Source organism: Galeopterus variegatus, unplaced genomic scaffold, assembly GCF_000696425.1.
Source record: "Galeopterus variegatus unplaced genomic scaffold, G_variegatus-3.0.2 Scaffold1925, whole genome shotgun sequence".
Classification (NCBI taxonomy): Eukaryota; Metazoa; Chordata; class Mammalia; order Dermoptera; family Cynocephalidae; genus Galeopterus; species Galeopterus variegatus.
In genome coordinates this window covers 95,879-110,333 of record NW_007728036.1, presented here as the reverse complement: position 1 = coordinate 110,333, position 14,455 = coordinate 95,879, and the positions used below count along the sequence as shown (strand labels likewise).

Genomic DNA, 14,455 nt, shown 5'->3' with positions numbered 1-14,455 from the left:
GCCACATCACAAGTCCTCAGCTACCACATTAGATAGTGCAGATCTATAACGATATTTAGAAAACTCAACATTATTGGGCCGGCCCAGTGGAGCACTGGAGAATGCGCCGCTTGGGAGCATGGTGGTGCTCCCGCCGAGGGTTCGGATCCCATGTGGAGACCAGTTCCCGCTCAGTGGCTGAGCGCGGTGCGGGCGCCAACAACCGAGGGTTGCGATCCCGTTGCCGGTCCCCGGTACGGGTGCGACACCGAGGGTTGCGATCCCGTTACCAGTCAGTAAAAAAGACAAAAAGGAAAAAAAAAAAGAAAACTCAACATTATTAAAACTAATTATTTATATGTCTGAGAACTCTGAGGTACCAGGGATGTGTTATGTGGTAAAGAGCAGATTTGCAAATAGGGCAGTAACAATTTAAGATAATGAATAGAAAACGAGAATTGGGCAGAGGTAACTAGGTAATCCATTTTGCATCTTTATAAATGAACTAATTTAAACTAAGCTGGTGAATTTGGAATCAATAGTGTTTGGGATTTTAGGGGGAGAGAAGACCAATTTAAGTCCAGCATAGAGCCCCTGGACTTTTCCTAGTGCACAAAACTGGCTTTCTATGTTAAGGATTTCACCTGTCCTTGTTTTGCATTAGGAAATAACGGAGCTGAGGTGGCAATGAATCTAAAATCCATGATTCTGTTAGGCTCAGAAAAGTACATATCAGGTTAATGAAAACTCTCAAACAGCGTCTCATATATTAATTTTCTGTCACTGATGAACCTGTCAAGCAAATCCTGTCACGCTTGTTGGTTCAAGTACTCTATACGACTGATCATTTTTCCTCCAATTGCTTCCTGACTTATCCTGTCGTTTCTGTTCTCCTATAACCACCCTGGGTCATCATCTCATCATTTCTCACCTAGAATATTTGTTATTCAACAGCTTCCTAACTAGTCTCCTTGATGCCATCCATCCTACCCTGCCCCCTGCCAGATTACTCTTTCTAAAATATACTACATACTCTCATCATGCTGTTCCCTTCTGTAAAAATCTTCAATATTCCACACTGCCTAAATAGTAATATCAAAATATCAAGCTCCTTACCTTGGAATTAAAAGCTCTTTACAAAGAAGCCCCTACCTTTTAAACTTTTCTCCATCTATTTTCTGGAAAGACCCAGGAAGTAGGGCCTTGACTCAGGCCAAGTACTGTGCTTGCTATCCTCTAATATTCTCTGCTCACTTCCACCATGCCTTTATCTGGTTCTTTGTGTATTTATCTCCTAAGAGAATGAAAGTTCCTAGAGAACAGGAACTTTGTATTCTATTCTCCAGAAAAATTTAGGTTCAGTACCACACCTAAAAACATACACAGGGCTGTCTGATGATAGTGGGTTATCAAAACTTATTAATATTAGTGTCACTGAAGTTGGTATACAATCCCCATTGCTAAAAGTGACTGGCTTTAAAACACACAAACACACACACTCAGTAAATAGTGGTTAGATTAAATCATGACGTGTTCTTAAAATTTAAATTTAGCCTGGCAGAATCTGATGATATTAACAAGTGAATTCAATTTAGATTCACAATACCTACAATTTCAAGAAAATTCTGAAAAGTAAACAGTCTTACCAATACAAACATCAATCTTTCCTTTAATTGCAGCTTCATGGAGAGGAGTATAATTCCAATTATCTCGGGCATTTGGGTCTGCACCATGTCGCAGAAGGAGATTGACTACTTCAGCATGACCAAAAGAGCATGCATTATGAAGAGGGATCAGACCCCCATCATCACGTGCTTGGACATTTGCTCCATTCTGAAGCAAATATTCAACTACATCTTTCCGCCCAAAACCTAGAAGAAAATAAATTGTCCACATTTAAGTTCACCAAGGAAAATACATCAAATTAGAATAAGTACAAGCCATGCTAAAATGTTTCGGGATGGAAAATAGTAACAGATTCAACAATTCAAGAATTAATTGATGAAAAGGTGATCTGAAATATATCACTAACTAACCTCAATGATAAAGACAAAGGGTCTCTCCACTCATTAATAGTAGTGCCTTGGGTGGTACTACTACTAACTTCAGAGAAAGATTAGGAAATAAGTGACTGAAAGCTCAAAATTTAAATGCTTCCCACTCTACAATAGCCTTTCTAGCAAATACAGACCTCTGCATATTTAGTGTGTGTACTTTTCCAGAGGGTCAAAGTATGTAACAAATATGTAACACACTACTTTATGAAGTAGTAACAAAACTAACTCTTGCTAGAATCCCTTTACCACATCTATCTCATAAAATGCTTCTGTTAAACTGGAGGTCTATAAGTTAGCAACAATAAAAGATCTGCTTAGGCTTGTATTTGTCTATGCAGTGAGATGGAGAGAGGTGACACTAGGCAACAGTGTGAAACCAGATGTCTTCAAAGGAGCCCGTACTTTGCCACTTTCACAACACAAGCAACTTCTTTCCAAGTAGAAGGCCTCCTTCAGATATCCATATTCTACACTTCTGCTCATTTGCCCTCAAACCAAATAAAACATAAAAGTCTGGTAACTAATTTATACTGGTTTACAGATTTAGTTCCAATGAGTTTCAATCTCTTACCATTCCCATGTACTAGTACTTAAAAGATGAGTACTTTACAGCTCATTGTGAAATGAAAAGGATTTTGGGCATATGTTAAAGCAGATGGAGGGCGTATATGTATATGGGGGAGAGGGAAAGGAACTTCTCACTCCTCTGAAATTTCTCCAGAATATTCTTAAAATCACCAAGCCTGAATGCAGTCCTTCTAAAATGACCAGTGTGGGAGTAGATGAGAAAGCAATAGTACAGTCTTTCTAGGGTGGATGCCTGGGGCTGGCCTGGTTGCAGCTGGTGGAAGAGTTAAGGATAGATGAAGAGATTAATTGGTGTTTTTTTTTCCCCCCTTGAGTGGGGGGAGAGGTCGTTTTGTTTTAATATCGCTAGGCTCTGTGGTCACAAAGATGAGTATCTTTGTATGTTTGTTTCTCCCTCCTCTCAAAGAGCTCACAATTTAAGATGTGGAGAAACAAATAAGAACCAGTAATTTCAATACAATACAACTGGCTGTAAGAGTACATAAAAAGTGCTAATACAGCTCAAAGAGGGAACACCTAAACTAGGGAAAGCAGAGAATGGAAAGGTCTATTCCAGAGGAGATTCCGGTAACACCTGTACTGAAAGTGTACAGAAAAATAAGGGATCATTAGGAGAATGATGAGAGGAGAGTTGGGGAGAAGGAACTAACTGAGCAAGGGAAGGTCACTGCAGACCAAGCAGAAAAAACAAAATGTGCACAGGCATGGTGGTATGAAAAGAGCAAATCCAGGACACAGCATGCCAAAGCAGGCAGATGCCAGATCTGGAAGAACCCTGTATGTTACGCTAAGGTAGACTCTGGGTTTTGTTCCATTGACTAGTGTTTTTCAAACTGTTTTCAGACAGCAGGTTTCAGTAAAATCTTATTTAAGATTCCAACATGTGTTATGCATACTGCTAAATACCCAATGCCTAGTACATAGTTGATACTCAGAGTTGCAAATGAACTGAGTTCAATAAAATAAAAACTATTCTATGGGCCGGCCCGGTGGCGCACTGCTACAGTGCGCTGCTTATGAGTGTGGTGGTGCTCCCGCCGAGGGTTCGGATCCCACATACAGACTGGCCGCTCACTGGCTGAGCGAGGTGCGGGCACAACACCGAGGGTTGCGATCCCGTTGCCGGTCCGGTCCGGTACGGGCGCGACACCGAGGGCTGCGATCCGTTGCCGGTCACGAAAAAAAGACAAAAAGGAAAAAACTAAAAATTAAAAAAAAAATAAATAAATAAAAAAATAAAAACGATTCTAGTTGAATCATCCTTCTTCCCCTCACGAAGACCCTAAAGAAAATATCCCTGTATCCCTGAGTCGCCTCTTAGAAACAGTTTGAAAAATACTGCTACAGCACATCAGTAGTCACTGAAGTATTTGTTTAAGGCAGTAACTCTATTATATTTGTTTTAGAAAAATCACCTTGGCAATTGTGTGAATAAATGGATCAAATGCAGAGAGATATGAGGTAGGTAGAGCCTTAAGATTTTTAGATGGCTACTGCCATAGTTCATGTGACAGAGGATGAGGGGCCAAGAAAGACTTGGTGGGCAGGATAGGTTATATTCACATGGTTCATGTGAACAGGATAGGTAATGTTCACACAGCTGGTAAAAAGGGTGTACTGTGAAGCCTTCCTCCCACCCCCATTCTCAGTCACTCAGTTTCCTTCCTTCTGATGATCAGTTTCCTTGCATATATATACTTCTGAAGTTATTTTATATTCATATAAACAACTAATATTTTTTTGAAGATACTGTTTGTATCTTCCTTTTAAAAAAATCTAATAATATCTTAGAAAGCAACTCCTATTAGTACATATTTTCTTGATTATAAGAATCAAAATATAAGTAGTTCCACTCTCATGGAGAGTTAGGCTGTTTCCAATCTTTTACTACTGCACATAAAGTTGCCAGGAATAACTAATGAGAGAAGAGAAAATTTATGGGATTTATAGGTGCCAGTGACTACTTTGGTGAAAGGAGAGGAGAGCTGAGGATGACTATCAGATCTCTGACATAAAAATTAAACAGGAGGTTTTGTGGCATAGAAGTTGTTTTTTGAAATGCTTAGTATGAGGTGCCTACAGAACAAATGCCCACTAAGTAGTAGGTTCTGTGGATCTTGACCTCAAGAAACTGGTCTGAGCTGGAGACAGACATTTTGGAGTTGTGACTGTAAAGATGGTATTTGAAGACATGCATGAATATGAATGGAGTTGACTACAGAGTACTAGAGAGTTTTCTGCCTCTTTTATTGAGATTAGTGTACTTTCAAAGATCAATCCCTTATCTTGTACTGTAGTCCATTCTCACCTTCTCAAGGTCTTTGCCCACTCTTAAATCAATATCTCCCCCTCTCTACTAGATCACTCCTAATACTATGTAAACGTGTTCTAATATCTTCCATTTTATAATAAATATTGTTCCTGAACTCACATTCCCATTTCTCTGCTCCCCTGCATAACCAAATCTGTAAGGGTTCTCTCTCGTTCACTTTTCTCCCAGATTTGATCTGGCTTCTGCTTCTTCCTTACAATTGCTTTCAACAATGTCATTTACAATCTCCACATTGCCAAATCCAAAGGGCACATGTCTGTCTTCATTTGACTAGAACTCTCAGCATCATTCAACTCTCTCCTTCCTGAGACACTCTTTCCGAAGTTTCCATGACACCACGCTCTTGTTTTCATCCTGCCTCATTTATTCATTTAACGAATGATCAGGAAATTTCAGCTATGTGCCAGATATTTTTGGGGGGTGCCTGAGACATAACCTACAAACAAACAGACCAAATCTCTGCCTTGAGGAACTTCTACAGGGATAGACGAGATAAGCAATTAATATAAAAAATAAGTATGTTAGAAAGTGAATAGAAAAAGAAGAGCAGAATAGGGAGTGATTAGGGTGTGTGGGGGGGAGGGGACTGTTAAGTTGAATAGGTGGTCACTATAGGCCTCTGTGACACGGTGTTGAAGGAGATGAAGGAGTTAGCCTTACTGGCTAACAGCAGTGGCCGGGGCAGTATGATAGAGGGGTAGTATAGGAAGAGATTACATTGGAAGTAAGAAGGGCCAGATAAATCTCTGTGACACGGTGTTGAAGGAGATGAAGGAGTTAGCCTTACTGGCTAACAGCAGTGGCCGGAGCAGTATGATAGAGGGGTAGTATAGGAAGAGATTACATTGGAAGTAAGAAGGGCCAGATAAACCGGCTTGAGGACCACTGTAAAAACTTTTGTTTTTTGTTTTTTTTTTTTCACTCCGAGGAAAATGAAGAGTCACTACAGGGTTTTGAGCTGATTAAGTGACATGTTATGAAAAGTACTCTTGGGTTGCTGTGTTGGTACTAGACTGTAGGAGGATATGGGTAGAAGAGAGATTATGGTGGCTTGGACCATAATCATGTGGTACTTGTCAGAATAATGTTAAGTGGCAAATTCTGGATACTCTGAAGGTATAGCCAGCATAGTTTCCTCATGGACTGGACATGGGTGAGGGCCATGGTGAGAGAGTGAGAGAAAGCAAGACCAAGTGAGACTGAGGGAGGAGTCACAGATGATGACCCCCAAGGTTTTTTGGCCTGAGTAATGGAGGAATGGAGTTGTCATCAACTGAAATGGGGGAAGGCTGCAGATGAAAAAGATTCATGGCAGAAGATAAGGAGTTAAAGTCTTAGACATGTCATATCTCGCTGGGGGCTTCCGACTTCCTGTACTCAATTTCTGAATGCTGGCATTCCTGGAGACTCAGTTATCTACCCTTTTTAGATGATCTTATCTAATCCTATAACTCTAAATACCACCTAAATACACAACCCTTAATTTTAAATCTCCAGTCTAGACTTTTCACCTGAATTCCAGAATGTTTACTTGACATACCTGCTCCTGGATATTTCAAAGCATCTCAAACTTAATACGTTCTCAATTTCTCTGCAGCCCCCCCTGCAAAAACAGCCCTCACTTTAATTTCTAACTTCATTTTATACCACTCTTCCCTTTCCCAACTATGATCCAGCTTTCTTTCAGTTCACCAGGTAAGCCAGGGACTCGGTACCTGCTGTCCTTCTGCATGGAGGGTTGCATGGAAAGCTTTTCCTCTGCATACAGCATCCCTCACTTTAACTCACTGTCTAGTCTATTTAAATGCACCACCTTCAGAAGGCCATTGCTGACCATCCCATCCCACAGCAGTCCATCTGCCCACTCACACTATTTCTTATCTTAACACTATTTGGTCTGTCTCCCCCTCTCCTTCACTAGAATGCAAACTCCATAAAAGCAGGGATTTTTGTATTTGGTGTTCACAACAGTATCTCCTGGCACTTATTAAAATTCGTTATTACTGTTTACTTATATCCTGGACTCTTGGTTCCATAAAGGGCAAGAGACATGTGTATCTTAGTTCATCATTACTTCCCTAGTGTCCTTCACAGTACATAATACATAGCAATTCGTTGATATTTACTAAATCAATACATCACAGTATAAGAAAAGGAGACTGAGAAGTAAAACTAAGAATGGCATTGCAGAAGCCAAGCAGGAAAACTTCACAAGAGGGAAGGTCAACTCTGTCTGTCCTTAGCTCTGACTTGAGTATTCCCGATCATATTTTCCTCCCCAAGTAGGCCATCCACAGGTGCCCCAATCAGTGGTTCTGTTATCCCACTCATTCTGCAACCATCTGGAGGAAATAGTTTCAGAAAAGGCTTCTTAAACTGGAGAGTAAGAGAAAAGGAATCAGAATAAAGAAAAATTAGTAAAGGTACCTCTCCCTTTGTAAAGTTATTTGATGTACCCAAGTACTTTTAAAAGAATCACCAGCTCTTCAGTGGTAATAAGTACATCTGAGGAAATCAAAATGCTGACACACAGGCTAACTCCTCCCAAAAGGAGAGTCAGGTGGGCACAGGAATAGCTATGGTAGAATGTCTAGTTGTTAGAAGAGACAGTGTCAATTGGGAAGATAAATGTCCCAAAGGATTGGTCATCTAGCTGAATGTCAAGTAGTAGCCTTTGTCAAAATATCGCTGGAAAGGGAAGAGAGACAGATTACTGAAATAAGTTTTAGCTGAGCAGGAGATATGTTACGGGATGAATGGGTCAAGTGGTTATCAACATTCCAATACACAGAGAACTTCTATGTCAATGACTTTGTATCAACATGGTTCTCTAGCCAGTAAGATGTCTGAAACTGGTCTGGAGACTGACAGTAGAGATTAGCATGTTTTCAAAGTCACACTGTAAGGTCTATAATATGTGAGTGAAGGTAATTTGCTATGCTGAGACAGTAGATGAAAAGTCTAAGATTTTGAATGTCTGAAGCCACACCTTGCCACTAAAGGAAATTATTTACAGGGAGTCAGCAGGTAGCTATTTCAAATAAAAACTCTCCCACTGTTGGGAGTCTGGTAAAACCTTGAGATTTAAGATGCTTCTCAAACTCTGAGGATAATCCCTGACGAAATCCCCATTCTTACGTCTCAAGAATAGTTCAAAGCACTTCTGTTAAGTACCCATTTCTTGAAGAAAAAATAGCTTTGTTGTATATATTCTCACCATGTTTTCACTGGCCAGGCACACCTTTAGAGTCAATGCCAATCTCCATATCCTAAGGATCTCTTTACAAAGGAATCAGAAGCCTAAAGTTAGTAGTCATGGCTGCTCAGAACATGCTGAAGTTTTTTTTTATAATTATGGAACAGCATTCATCTTCAAACACTGCTCTACATGTGAAAATCCTGATGAAATCATATATCAAGTATGAATCTCCTATAAAGCACTGACAGTGAGCAAAGCAGACCTATTTGGAAAGTACATTTGTTGATCAATAAATTGTGTGTCACTTAATGGCAGGTTTTGTGTCCTGCTCATTTCCGTTTACTCAGGGACAAGGCTAGTGTCTGGTACATAGTAAGACTTGATAAACATTTGTTTAATACATGTCTAATACTTTGTTGGAATAGCAAGTGAAAGACCCTCACAGAGAATATGAGGTTGAGGATCTGCAACCACTAAGAAAAGTAGTCTATTCAATTTCCCTCTTGTCAAGTTTCTTTACTATCTAGATGTCATCGGTTTCAGCAGTTCCAGGAAATGTCTTGCCAACCATGACTATTGTTAACTATCATATTTTGCTGCTATACTGGCAACATGCTTTCATCTGAATGGCTTCCAAAAATCTGTGAGGCAGCTGAAGTGACTACGGGAAAACCAACGTACACTCAGAAGTTTCACTGAGTGTATATCCCATCCCCTCCCCTCTTTTACAGTCCAAAGGTAGGATGGGTCATTAATGATACTAGTTCAGTAGGAGATGGTGATGTCTTGCCAATGTAAACGTAGGCTGGTATTACATAGGGCTTTGTCAGAAGGAAAAGTTCAGAAACGCAAAATGTCCACACAAAATGTCAACAAATGCTATGAAACATAGAGAGCTCCTATGGTCTGGGAGATGGGAAGCAGCCTTCTGCTTGGATGTATATAGCTAGTACTCTTGTTGACAGATTTTTCTAAGGAATGTCGTTTTAAATTTCTCATTTACTATTAACTTTAGTTGATTAACATCTCTTTCCCAACGAGGATTACAAGGGAAACAGATTATACTCAACTTGGGACAGTTATACTATGTCTGGCCAAACTAGTAGAAAATTGCAAAAGGACACCATGGCTCCTGGGGTGATGAAATTCTGATAATCTGAATGGGAAATTTTAAAAGGAGTACTCCAAATTAGTTGTTATTGAAGTTACTTGTATACCTCTAGGTCCAGCAAGAGATGAGGAAAAAGGCATAGCTTAGGATCTTGGTAATATATTCGGAGATGTGATGAGTCAAGAAAGATTATGAATTCTTGAATAAACTGATCTTTATTTGATATTGGGGTTTTCTGCTTATGTAGGATTTAATTACCTCTCTCAGCAAAAACCAATCCTGAAGACAATAATCTATAACTGTAGTCTTTAGTAGTAAGTGTGGATACATTTTGTGCATCTCCCCAAATTATGACATTGGTCTATAGCCAAATAAAGTACTGTTAAGAGGCTATTGGAGGTCTTCAATAGCATCATTTTGGGAAAGGACATGGACGGCAATCACAAAACCTATTACATCTTTGGTAGCTGAGCAGACAAAACCTTCCGTTGGGGGAATCACGCCACTTTCCTGTACCAGTCAAATTATGATCTGTTGGTCAAACTGCCCATGCTATGCAGAAATCCTCTCTACAACGTCTCTGAAAGATGTCAATCTAGTCACTGCTTGGATACTTCTGTCCAGTTCTTGTCTGAATTGTTAAAGGCTGTCTAGTCCTTGTAACCTCTTACCTACTGGTCTTATCCACACAAGTCATATCCACTCACTCTTCTACATGACTCTTCCACATATGTGAAGACACTAACGTGGTTGCTATGGTCTGAATGATTGTCTCCTCCAAAGCTCATATGGGAGCTTAATTCCTAATTTGGCAGTGTTGAAAAGTGGGGCCTTTGGGAGGTAATTGGATCATGAGGACTATGCTCTCATGAATAAATTAATCTATTCATGGAGTAATGGGTTAATGGTTTAATAGGTTTTGATGGCAGTGGACTAGTAGCTTTATAAGGAGAGCAAAGTGAGCATGTTAACTGGTGCTACTGCCATTCTTCCCATGTGATACCCTGTGTTGCCACGGGACTCTGTACAGAATACTCTCCAAGAAGAAGGCCCTCACCAATGAGCCCCCTGGACCTTGGACTTCCTGGCCACCAAACTGTAAGAAATAAATTTTGTTTTTTTACACATTATCCAGTTTCAGATATTCTGTTATAAGCAACAGAAAATGGACTACAACAATGGTCCAGTCTTTTTTTACCTCTAGAATAAGCAACTCCAGCTTTCATATCTGTTGCTTGTATGATAAATGCCAGATGCTCTAATTCCAATTCCCTCCTCTGAATAAAAAATTCCCACTTATATTCTTATATTCACACAGTTGAATATAATATAATAATCCAAGCTCAGTCTAACTGGTCCAAGTAGCATACTACAAAGACATAACAATAACATAACATCATACTATAAATACAAAACAAGTGTTACCTTGTTTATTTAGGACTCTACAATGCAAACTCTTTTCCAGCTTGTCATTCTCCAAAACATATCATATTTATCATCTCTACCATCTATATACCTGAATTTCTTGAACCTAAGAAGTTATTTTATATTTTTTTTTAGAGAATGATATCTCTCTGCATCCTCCCCCAAATAATTTAAGATTCTTAAGCCATTAAGTTCTACCCTCACATCCCCAAGAGTTCTAAGATTCTAAGGAATGCCATATATTTCTTTCTTTTTACTATGATGGGCACCAAGATAACTTTCTCCCAAAGTTTCTCTGTCACCTCTTTATTTTTCAGAAATAAATTCAGAGAAGTGGAGTCTCCTTTACTGAAATCTGCTGTTTTCTAGGGATTACACTGTCAAGAATTTCAGATACTTCTGCTTTTAGCAAAATTAGAGCTGCAGCCACCTTACCACCAACTTGCCTCTACAAGTCTGTGATGTGTCACAAAAAAAATCATTTATATCCTGTGTGTGTGTCTGTGTGTGGAAGGGGGCAGACAGTGGCTGGTGAATCAAAAAGGAAACAGCTTTCAGAGTAATTTTTCTCCTAAGAAATGTCTTCTTAAATCATGCTTATCTAGAAGAGAAGTATGCAATCTATTCAATAATAAAAATACCTAATAGAAGAAAAATTACTGTTTATGTTGATTACCTTTTCCATTAACAGCACTTAACTCCCTTGGGGTTGACAATCAATTATCCTTTTAATTGAACTAAATTTTTTTTGGATGAAAAGACAAAACAAATTTTTTCTAACCTCTTCTTCATTCTCTGTTGTCTGAACATATTTCTCATTTCTAAAGTTCGTTGGGGGTCAAAACAAAAAGACAAAAACATGCCTCCACACAATAAAACCTCCAAATTGTAATTGGCTAAAAAAAAGTTTTGAACAGTGATGTGTCCCTGCCCGCCACCTCCCCTCCCACCCACCGCTTACTCTATAATGTACAAACCACAAGAAACTGCTTGGACAGGCAGTTACACAGTAACACCCCCTACGTTGAGCATTCAACAGTATGCTAACATGGTTACATCAACATGACTCATAACTCACTACCTACAAAAGAGATTATAAAATATATTTTCCATATATTAACAGAAAATACAGTTGGGTGCACTTTCTTAATTGCTAATATAAAATTAAGTTAATAATCTATCAATATTGATTCATAATTGTAATAAATGTTCCACACTTATGCAATGTCAATAATAGGAGAAACTGTATATGTGGATGGGGGGAGGGTATGGGAACTATTTGTACTTTCTGCTCAATTTCTCTGTGAAACTAAAACTGCTATAAAAACAAAGAAAAAAATGGCATGGAGAAAATTTTAAAAAATATCTCTCATTAATCTAATTAGTAATTTAGATTAAATTTACAAAGCCAATTTTTAAAAAAGTTTCTTATATGCCTGGGTTTAAACGCAGGACTTTCAAAGCTCTGGCTGAACGTAGTAATTTTTATTTTGTTGCTCTCTTTTTTATACCTTTAATTCTTAATCTTATAACTTATATTTGATATCTTGGGTAAACTGTGTGTGTCTGGGGGGGCGGTTGGTTCCTAAAATATAGTTTTCCATTTTAATCTGAACGAACAACATGAGATCTATGTAAAAATGCTTTGAAATGTTGCGACAGAACTGAAGGTGGGATGGTGGAGGAGGAACAAGGTCAGTGAGAAGCTAATACCATAACCTTGCACCTCTAAATACTACTATTTTCAGATATGAACTCATTAATACACCAAATTCTTGAAAGGTAGCAACTAAGATCTTCCTTGGTTATTTTTATCCCACAGATCAAATGAACAGAAGCTAAGTAACACTACCCTTTGGGTTATGTATTAGTTGGTTGTGACACTTTGCCATTTAAATCAGTTGTTTAAATGTTGCCTACATGTCCAAACAGGACAATCCAAATTAGATGAATAAAGCAAGACTGACCACCAAAATTTTAGGCAAAATGGCTAATGGGAGAGATCTGTCTTTAGTATTCTTCTCCCCTCTTTCCACTGCCTACAGCTGTTTCTAGTTCTCCCGACATCGGTTCCCCCAAACCTTCCCTTAAAAAGGCTCCCCCAACGGGAACCCAACAAAGGTAAAATTGATCAAGAAAGCATACCTCCTGGTAGTATTTACATTTTTAAAACGAGAACAGGTTATGGGCCGGCCCGTGGCTCACTCGGTAGAGTGCGGTGCTAATAACACCAAGGCGCCGGTTTGGATCCCACATAGGGATGGCCGGTTTGCTCACTGGCTGAGCGTGGTGCTGACAACACCAAGTCAAGGGTTAAGATCCCCTTACCGGTCATCTTAAAAAAAAAAAAAAAACGAGAACAGGTTAAAGTAAACAAATCTCCAATTGGTAGAAAGTGTAAAAGCAATGTATGTAAAAGAAAAAACCTTTCTCACATTCCTCTCTGCTCATCATTGCTGCCTCAAAAGAACAGGGGTACTTTAAAATCGTATCCCGGGCCGGCCCGTGGCTCACTCGGAGGGAGCGTGGGTGGTGCTGACAACACCAAGTCGAGGGTTAACATCCCCTCACCGGTCATGTTTTTTTTTTTTTTTTAAAAAAAAATCGTATCCCCCTGCTTTTTCAAAAAATTGTTTTAAAAAATCATGAAATACCGAAATCAAAAAACCAGGTTTATCATAGATCTGAGGGCCGTCTGCCACGTTCAATCACGCATGGCTTACTTGAGGTTAGAAACAATCACAATCTATCCTCAAAAGTGAAAAGCATAAATGTTTTATGGAAATAAGCTAAGTGTTCGGTCTCTGGTTATTTTAAATTCTTCAACTAAATTAATACGCTTATATCATAAAGTGAACCTAGTAGATATTAAAGAACATTTAGATCCAAACGATCTAAATCTCGGAATGAGGAAAGGTTAGTCTCAACTTAAATTCTACATCCCAGCTAAAGTACCTGTACCATCTTTTCTCTCATCCTACTACTTTCCACCCGGCTTGTGTGTGTGAGGCAGAGACTACCCGCACCGCCTAAGTTGTTAGACCTCAGTTCTCCCAAACTTGCTTGTTTCCAGTTCTAGTCTCTCCAAAAACTTGTTAATGATTGGCTACCCTGATAAACCAATTAACGCTAACGTGTCAATGGCCAATTAAACTATCTCCCCTAAATTACATCCTTGCATTTCACAAAAGCCTTTAAGACCTTAACCCAAAGGATTGATAAATTATAACAGAACTTGCAAGAACGATAAATTTTGGAGATAATCGGCCTTTCAAATCATAAGGTCTGTCTACGTCCCCTAATCTTTCTTGTAGCCTTCCAGGGTAGCAAGACCGGAAGTTGGTATAGGTATTGTTGCTACTGTAAAGCAAAACAAAGCCAAAAAAACTAAACCAAACAAACGGCTTCCAGTGAGTGTGGCACGCTCACCCCAACCCTAATCTGCTCAATCCCCACTCGAAGACAGCGAGATCGCCAGGGCCACAGTCCTGGGGGTAAGGTCGTGGGCAGAGGAGCACTGCTTGGTTTCGGGCCTGCGGGTGCGCAGGTGGGTCTGGAACAAGGAGAAGCGGCAGTGGCCCCGGTTACCTGCGGCAAAGTGGAGAGGGGTGGATTTCCTGCCCGCCGTGTCGCGGCTGTTCACCTTCTCGGGAGTCACCAGCCGCTTGACTCGCTCCACGTCCCCGTTGCGGCAAGCCTCGAACAGCTCGCGGGCGGCCGGCTCCACTGCCTCGGCCGCCGCGCTCGCGCAGGCCGCGCCCCCG

General features: G+C 39.8%; 1 protein-coding gene across 1 annotated transcript in view; it reads right to left on the bottom strand.

Annotated features, from left to right (window-relative positions):
* Positions 1-14,455, bottom strand: part of TNKS2 (tankyrase, TRF1-interacting ankyrin-related ADP-ribose polymerase 2) — a 63,178-nt gene that overhangs the window by 47,938 nt on the left and 785 nt on the right. The window contains exons 2-3 of the mRNA XM_008579616.1: positions 14,280-14,453; positions 1,626-1,850 (exon numbers count right to left, since the gene is read on the bottom strand). Of these exons, the coding sequence (XP_008577838.1) occupies positions 1,626-1,850; positions 14,280-14,453 (399 nt within the window). The remainder of the gene's footprint in view (positions 1-1,625; positions 1,851-14,279; positions 14,454-14,455) is intronic.